The 8,392-nt window shown below is 48.2% G+C and overlaps 1 protein-coding gene across 7 annotated transcripts in view; it reads left to right on the plus strand.

The window, feature by feature from the left end:
• Nucleotides 1–7,239, plus strand: part of LPIN3 (lipin 3) — a 41,804-nt gene extending 34,565 nt beyond the window's left edge. For 5 of the 7 annotated variants that reach the window (XM_006016655.3, XM_006016656.3, XM_025191245.1 and 2 more), the window contains exons 13-20: nt 219–280; nt 664–793; nt 1,798–1,946; nt 2,110–2,196; nt 4,606–4,758; nt 5,760–5,874; nt 5,971–6,074; nt 6,839–7,239. In XM_006016655.3, coding sequence (XP_006016717.1) covers nt 219–280; nt 664–793; nt 1,798–1,946; nt 2,110–2,196; nt 4,606–4,758; nt 5,760–5,874; nt 5,971–6,074; nt 6,839–6,983 — 945 coding nt within the window. In that variant the 3' untranslated portion in view covers nt 6,984–7,239. Of the gene's footprint in view, nt 1–218; nt 281–663; nt 794–1,797; nt 1,947–2,109; nt 2,197–2,857; nt 2,920–4,605; nt 4,759–5,759; nt 5,875–5,970; nt 6,075–6,838 lie in introns of those variants that run through there. The other 2 variants (XR_003091691.1, XM_025191271.1) reach the window with 2 other exon arrangements.
• Nucleotides 7,240–8,392: the final 1,153 nt, after the last annotated feature.

The following is an 8,392-nucleotide window of genomic DNA, read 5'->3' on the forward strand; positions in this document are numbered from 1 at the left end:
CGTGGTACACACCCCACCCCCCCCCCCCCCCCCCCCCCCAGCACAACTAAAATAGGGCCTAGTGGTTTTCATAGGGTGCTTCTCTTCCCGTCTTGTGGTAAGGAGCTGTACAGTACCACTCTGACAGACAGAAAAGCATGGTAGCCTATGCTCCTGCCCTCTGAGTGTCCAGAAGGATTTGTCCTAATGGAGCTAAGGATGAACCTCTTTGTCCACAGCATGAACCCAGTGCAGAACATGCCAGTACAGAAGCGCTGCAGCAGGGCTCCACTCCACAGAGGTAAGCGTTATTTGACTGGCTGGTAGTGGAGGCAGGCATGGCTCCTTTTTGGGCCTTATTATGAGCCATTTTATCTCTTTAAATGAATTATTCCATCCAAGTTTAACCCTGTGAGTGGGACTGGTGGGTATCCATTCCTCCCCCTTGGAAGGGAAGAAGGCTGGGGTGTGGTAAGTAACAGGGGGTGGGGCACTTGGCTTTCCATTAGCATCATGACACCATCCATTTGAAATTGCAGATCCTTGTCCCTGTGCCGCATCCAGTCAGGGTCATCATGGTGATCCCATCTGCTTGAACAAAGTTGTCCATGCCTGCTTACTGGTACCATCTGTCTCTGCTGCCATAAAGCAGTATTTGTTCTCTCTGCTTCCATGCATGTGTAGACAGACTGAGGAGCCTTCATCCAGTGACGAAGAACCGGCATCCCCAGGGACTGTTTTGATAACAGATGCCACAGCACAGAAATATCTTCCCACCTATAAGAAATCTCTGAGACTGTCTTCAGATCAGATTGTACGTTTTTTGTTTCTTTTTACTTTTTGAATAGATTCAGAAGATGACTCTCTTGCTATCTGAGACTGAAATACAGTTCTTTTTACCAGAGCTGTCTCTAGGTTGAGATCATTCTTGAAGTGATGATCTTGACTGGAGCAAAAATATTTAGGCCCTTGAGGCATCCAAGCATGGGCATCTTGGTCTAGGCCAGGGGTGTCAGCCTACAGAGCCCTATCAGCTGGCCTGTGGATCGACAGTCTGCCTATGGATCTCAGACTGGACTCACATGCCAGCATTTGCAGCACCCTGGAATGGCCCTACATGCTACACACAATACATGGGACAGATCTGGTGTACAAGCTATATGCAGTGCCTACACTGAACTGACCCTGCATTACTCATCTGGCCCATAAGCCTGATGAGCTTGATACTCCTGGTCTAGGCCTATAGTCTCTTTGGATCTCAAGCTAAACAGGATTAAGTTTTGTCATTAGTTGGATGAGAGCCCCTGTTGTGTATGTCTTCCTTGGAGACTCAAGAGAGACGGCAGCTTTTCCTTTTGAGCCAGCTATGAATTAACAGTCTCTTGGGATACAGGAAGTACCATTTCTTGACTGAGTTGTGAAGCAGAGGTACCGATTGTTGAGGTGGAGGAAAGGACCCCATTACCTTTTCAGCAAGGATGGGTGTCTTTAACCTGGATGTTTTGACCAAATTGCAATGTTAATAATTCCTTATTTGTTCCCTGAAATGGATCCTGGTTTCAACTGGTTACAGTTCAAAGCTGTTATTTCATAGGGCTTCTTAGTGAGTACTGTTAAACCAGGGAGGGGATGTATTTCAGTAGGTGTGGAAGCTGTGTAATTTTGCATGTACATGCCCATATATGTCCCTTTCTCTTGTATTTCTATGGGAATATAGCTGGCCAGGGTAAAAGTGCAGCCTTGCATGTTACTCCTGAAGCTCTCCTGGAAGCAGTGTTGCTATGTGAATGCTAATGTGTTTCTCTTCTCTGTATGTAGAAGAGGCTGAATCTGCGGGATGGCCCCAACGAGGTGATGTTTAGCATCACCACCCAATACCAGGGCACATGTCGCTGTGAGGCCACCATCTACTTGTGGAAATGGGATGACAAGGTGGTGATCTCGGATATTGATGGGACCATCACCAAGTAAGGGGCTGCTCTTTCTCCCCTTCTCTGTGGTGTCCTCCGTCAAGGCAAATGCACCATTGAAAGGCTTGTTCAAGTGGTTGTGGTGATTTACCACAACTCTGAGCCCTGTGTTCTGAATCTCTGTTGGTTTGCTTGGCCTAACTAGCCTTTGTCCTTGTAGGTCTGATGCTCTGGGTCACATTTTGCCACATCTGGGAAAAGACTGGACTCACCATGGGATTACCAAACTCTATCACAAAATCCATTTGTAGGTATTGGATAAATAGGAGCTCTATTCGGGTATCCTTCTTCTGCCCTGTGGGGATGGAGCAGAGTATTGGGAGCCCATGGTTGGGGACTTCTTCCCATAGGGAAGGGGCCTGGCTTGGCTTCCCTCTTGTCTCTTGTATGATTATGTTGAAACTTTCCTCTCTCCAGTGCTGCTGGTGTGGAGGAGAGCTGTCTTGTCCTCCCTACCCACCTAGCAGTAGGCTTAGGGATGGTGATGACAGATAAAGCCAGAGTAGTTTAAGGAGCTTTTCAGCTCCCTGGTGGCCTCTTCATGCTTTTTGTGCTGATTTTGCTGAGCTTGGGGTACAAAGATGTCCTGAGAGAAGGTACAAGGGCCCCTGGTGCAGCTTTATGACTGAACTCCATCTCTGCTGTTAGCACTGTGGGGTTAACAGCTACAAAAGTAATTGGGGTTTCATTCATTAGGAAGGAAGAAGCTGACTCTAGCTGCTATTCTGCCCCTCTGCAGGGTGGGTGGGTGGTGGTGGTGGAGGGGGTTGTGTGTCTAAATGACCCTGGTTTTCAAATGCTAGGATTCCCATGTGTGATATGACCACTAAGGGGCACTGTGTGTACATGATTTGACCTGTTTGATGCTCTGATGCATCTGGGTGACTTGAGAATGCTTCCTCATTTAGTGAGCAAAGCACAAGGAGGAGACAGAGTTCTTTTGTCCTGGCTCAGGACTGCTGGAAAAGGGGTGAGCCCTTTTTCACTTGCATGTTTCATTCAGTGGAGGCTGTTGGGATCCACAGCTGAATCATTTTTCCGTACAGGAGAGTTTGTACCCTGTATCTCTTGCCTTCTGTGTGGATCTTGGATGTTTAGTGCCTTTTATTCTGTAATAGCCTGGCTTCACTGCCTTTGTCAGCACTCTGTGCCTGCTCTGCCTGGTAGAAGTGCTGTGTACGCATGAGCTCAGTGCCTGATGTAAACCTTCTTAGAAGATGATGAAATCTCTCATGCTGTAGGTTCACCTTTGTCATTCAAAGCAACAACAAAGCCTCCTCTTGAGGCTACCTTTTGGGTTCTTTCAGCACTTGTGCCAAGCTCTGCTGTGCTGGGTGTGGTAGGAATTTGATCATGATCACTGACTGCTTACTGCTCTGTTCATGTTATCTGCTGCCCACCCTGTGCTCCTAATCCCCTTTGGGTATTGCTTTGTGTAATATATCGAACAGAATTGCAGGGGGACATATGGAGACCCTTCTTCTGTCTCCTAGAAGTCTTCCAGGTTGGATTTCTCCCAAAAGGAGTGAATGAATTGGGTAGGAGGTAGGAAGCAGTATAGTAAGTTGGTGGAAGCATTATGGTATGCTATGGTGGAAGCATCCTGCAGGTCTGCTAAAGCAGTTTGCTGCTAGCTGGAGAAGACCCTGCTGAATGATCATGATCAAATGATCCTTTTCTGCAGAAAAGGACCTGTGGGTTACAGTGGACAATAAGCTGAAGATGAAGCAACAGTGTGCCCTTATTGTAGAGAAGGCTAAAAGCCTACTGGGCTACATTAGTAGGAGTGTTGCCAGCAGATCGAGGGAAGTGATTATTCCCTTCTATTCTGCACTGGTGAGGTCACATCTGGAGTACTGTTTTGGGCCTCCCACTTCAGAAAGGTTGTGGACAAGTTGTAGAGAGTCCAGCAGAGAGCAACAAAAATAGATAGGGGGCTGGGACACATGACTTCTGAGGAGAGGCTGAGGGAATTGGACTTATTTAGCCTAGAGAAGAGAAGACAGAGGGATTTAGCAGCCTTTAACAACCTGAAGGGTGGTTTCAAAGAGGATGGAGTTGGACTTTTCTCAGTGATGGCAGATGACAGGACAAGGAGCAACGGCCTCAAGTTGCAGCAAGGGAAGTTTAGGTTAGATATTAGAAAAAACTTTCTCGCAGGGAGGGTAGTAAAGCACTGGAACAGGTTACCCAGAGAAGTTGTGGACTCCTCATCCTTGGAGGTTTTTAAGACCCATCTAGACAAAGCCTTGCCTGGGATGATCTGGTTGGGGATGGTCCTGCTTTGAGCAGGGGGTTGGATTAGATGCCCTCCTGAGGTCCCTTCCAACCCTAATTTTCTATGATTCTAATGGCATGGTGGCTTTTTTATGAGTACAGTCTGGGGAGAGCTTACTAACAGCTTCTTCCTGTGGGGCCTGGGCCCAGGTGCTTTGTGATGAATGGCTTGTGCACTCTCCTCTCCAGGTTTGCAGAGCACTGAAGAGCAGCTTTGCTGGGGTGCTGCAGTGCTGAAGGGGGAGTGGTGGGTTGGATGACCTCAGTGTACAGGTCCCAAATTCCCTCCCCTACTCAATTCTGGCAAGGGGCTTAAAGGAATAGGATCTCACATGGAAAGGAGACAGGCATCTGATTCTTGCTGCCTGCTGTGTTCTAGGAATGGCTATAAGTTCCTCTACTGTTCAGCCAGGGCCATTGGCATGGCGCATATCACCAAAGGGTACCTGAAATGGGTCAACGACCAGGGCTGTGCCCTCCCAAAGGGCCCCATCCTGCTGGCCCCCAGCAGCCTCTTCTCAGCTCTTCACAGGTAACACACCACAGGACAGCTGCCTCTGAACAGCTGTGCTTGTGCTTGCTTCTGCCTCTCTCCATTGGGATGGCTCCTCCTGGGCTCTGTTTTCTATGGGGAGGTTGGCTTTTCCAGGACATGAGCCTGAGGACACTGGCAGACCCCCTGCAATGATGTGACAGACCAGAGAGGTGCAGAGGTCCATACAGACTTCTCCACCGTGTGGTGTGTGATCACCATGTGCTTGCCCTTCTTTGCTTTAATAAATCCTATGGGCATATCCTCCCTCCTGCCTGCCACCCATCCCAGGCACAAACCAACCCTGCTGCCAAAACTTAATACCCAGCATCTGGGATATTAGCCAGCAGTCCAGTACATGTGTGGCAGGTATTACAGACTTTCTAATGCCTTCTTGCTGAGGTACTGAAGCCCAGATACTGGTTCCCTGGAATTGGCCTCGCTGTAGGCATAGGCTGTTAGGTTATCTGCTGTTATCCTGCCCTGTATTGGGTTAAGCCTGGAGATTTGTTTACCTCTTCTATCCTACCGGCTAAGGCCTTTAATAGCAAAGAAAAATACCTAAGATGGTCCTGACTTGGAAACCTAGGAAGCCTGGATGCCTGTCCCCTTCACTCTTGTATTCTCTCATCTGATGGTGCCTGGCATTGCAATTCTATGTAAAATTGCCACTTGTTCTGCAAGAGCCCCCTCCCTCTGTAGCACCCTGGATGCAGTGAGCACTTTCTGTCTCCAGGCATTTGGTGGCCTGGCCCAAGAGGTGGGAGGACTTGATGGGGTTCCTCCTTCCTTGGTGGGATCTTCCACATTTAATATTCTAGAGACTTCTAGATAGGTGGAAAGGGTGGCTAAGACTTCTTCTTTGCCATAACTGTTGCTCCAGCAGTGTAAGGTGCTCTTACTGTCTTTGAACCTTCCCTCAGAAGCTTTGAAACAGCTTTGTAAGATGTTCTGGCTCATAGACCAGCCTTGCCATAATACTCTTATGTTTTATGTTGCAGGGAGGTGATTGAGAAAAAGCCAGAGGTGTTCAAAATTGCCTGCTTGACAGACATTCGGAACCTTTTTGGCTCTGCACAGCAGCCCTTTCATGCCGCCTTTGGGAACAGAGTTAACGTGAGTGGCACCCTCCTGGTTGCTAGTGGGAATGACCTCCTGGGGGACAAGTGCTTCTGTAGCTCTAATCTGTCTTGTCTGGCCTTTCTTGGGCAGGATGTCTATGCCTACAAGCAAGTGGGGCTGCCAGAGTCTCGTATATTCACTGTGAATCCCAAGGGGGAGCTGATCCAGGAGCTCACCAAGAACCATAAGTCCACGTAAGCCTGCCTGTTCTTCTTATCCTGGGATGTCTTTTCCACCATCTCCCTCTCTTCTCTGTACCAAACCTTGCTCTTCATGCCCAGCATGGACTGTGAGGAAGATTGCAAAGTCCTCTAGCTAATAGGTGAAGAAGTTCATGCCAGTGAATGTCTATGATTAGATTCCCTAGCCTGTCTATGTATAGATTCCCTAGCATCTATGAATCTATGACAGGGTGCAGAGGCCCTCTGTGACCCCTGGTGAGAAAAGGGTTAGCTCATGCTTTCCTTGGGGGCATGCTAATGTGTACCTGCTTGAAAGAATATCTTTGGGAAGCTCCAGCTGTACAGGCAGGTTCAGGAATGAGTTGAACCCCCTCCCCTTTTTTGAGAGATTCCCAGTGTTATCTATCAGTGTTATCTTGCTCTCTTCCTGGGAAGAGTTTTCCTCAAGGAAAAAAAGGCCTCCATGACTAGGGTTGTGTCCTGCAGAGTGAGGCCACGGATTGCCTGTTCTCTCTGGGGCCTTTGTGATAGCAGTGGAGTTAGCACCCACACATGAGTGGGGCCTGGTATGGGCAAGAAATGCTGTGTGCTCTGCAAAAACTATCAAAGTGCTCAAGACATTAAGAAGAAGCTAACTTGGACATCCATTGACCCCAGAGTAAGGATTGTCCTAAACACCATTTTAAGCTAGCATGTTTTGTGTGCCTGGGTCAGTGAATGAAGGCCGAAGAGGAAAGATTTTCTCTAATCCTGAATGTTGATCCCTTCCCTCACAGGTATGAACGACTGACTGAGCTGGTAGAACTGATCTTCCCCCCTGTAGGTCAGAAAGGGAGCTTTGCTTTGTCTTGGCCAGAATATAGCCACTTTGCCTACTGGAGGAGTCCACTGCCTGCCATTGACTTGGAAGACTTCTCTTGACCCACTTACTAATGGAGACCTGAAGGAAACCTTTCCTGGAAGGATAGTCACTTGCTGGACCCCAACAAAGCATTTACCCATTCCTTCTGCCTATTCTGCTACTGAGGCATTTCTCTTTTATTGTATGTTGTGGACTGTAAACCCCGTGTGAAAGGGCAAAATGGAGGGGCGGGGGTGAGGAGGGAAGACTTGGCTTAAAGAAAAAATATTTGCTGGGGATGGAATGTGTTGTCTTATAAACCAGGGACTTTCTCCAGGTTCTTAATAAGTTTGAAATGATTTGTTGTTGCTTTTAAGGGTGGTGGCTCAGTGAGGATCTTCACTCCAGATGCTGCTAGCTCCACTTCTGGGGATCCCAGGCAGTCCTGATACCTACAATACAGCTGTCTGGGGGCAAGGTGGGGAGGATGGTGATGGTCTCTGTTATGTACCCAGCTGTCTGTGAGCATTCGGAGCTTTGCACAGCTGTGATGTGGCTTAATTGCTCAGTAACTTGTCTAGGAGGCTGCAGACCATCCAGAACAGACTGTCAGTGAATAACCACATTCAGCCTAATAGTATCAATAAATAGTGCCTTAAAGTTCTGCATGTCTCTTAATGCTATTATCAGCAAACTTGATGTTAAGGCTCGTATTTCACCCAGAGCGTGGGAGCAGGCTTAGGGTTTGGAACCTGGGCCCGGGGGCTGGCACAGAAGTCACTTGTGAAGCTACCTCACATAGCACCAGACCTCTGAGGGCCTAGAAACACTCAGTGGAGCTTTCAAAGGTTCCAGAATATTCTCTAGAAATTTGCTTCTCTGCCTCTGTAGCAACTTGTCTTGTACAGGAGGGAATACTACCTGGCCTTCCTCCCAAAGGTGGAACGCTTTATTCTAGAGTGCTCTCGAAACCTGTGAATGATGTGAGCTCTAGGCACCAGATTTCTCATCATTCTTGGCCTTTTTCATATCCCTAATAGAAAAAGTAGGGGTTCTTGTGTCCATGGCCTATTGGATCTGGCAGGTGACTGCCTCCAGGAAAGGGGCCTTCTCTGCTGCCTTGCCATTTCTGCTTCCCTAGGAGGATCTTCACAGTGGGGCCTTCCAAGCACAGACCCCATTTAAGCAATGGGCGTGGAAAACTCAGGCACATGTAGTTTGTGTGAGCTCAAGTAGTTCATGGCGGAGCCACGTGTGGAACCCAGGTGTTCCAACCTGTGCCTACACTTAAGGCTATTTTTAAAACAGTCTGCTCTGAGGAGTACCTGACCTAGGCCAAAAAGGGCATGGTGGGGAGATCTCTGGTGCTTTTTGCTCTTCCATGGCAATGTCTGTCTACTTTTTAGGCTTGTTAACAATCTCTGCCTGTCCTCCTGGCAGGGAATGAGTTGCTTGTTCTAGCTGCCCTCATTTCTGCCCCAGGGAAAGA

The sequence above is a fragment of the Alligator sinensis genome, unplaced genomic scaffold (genome assembly GCF_000455745.1).
Source record: "Alligator sinensis unplaced genomic scaffold, ASM45574v1 scaffold76_1, whole genome shotgun sequence".
Lineage (NCBI taxonomy): Eukaryota > Metazoa > Chordata > Crocodylia > Alligatoridae > Alligator > Alligator sinensis.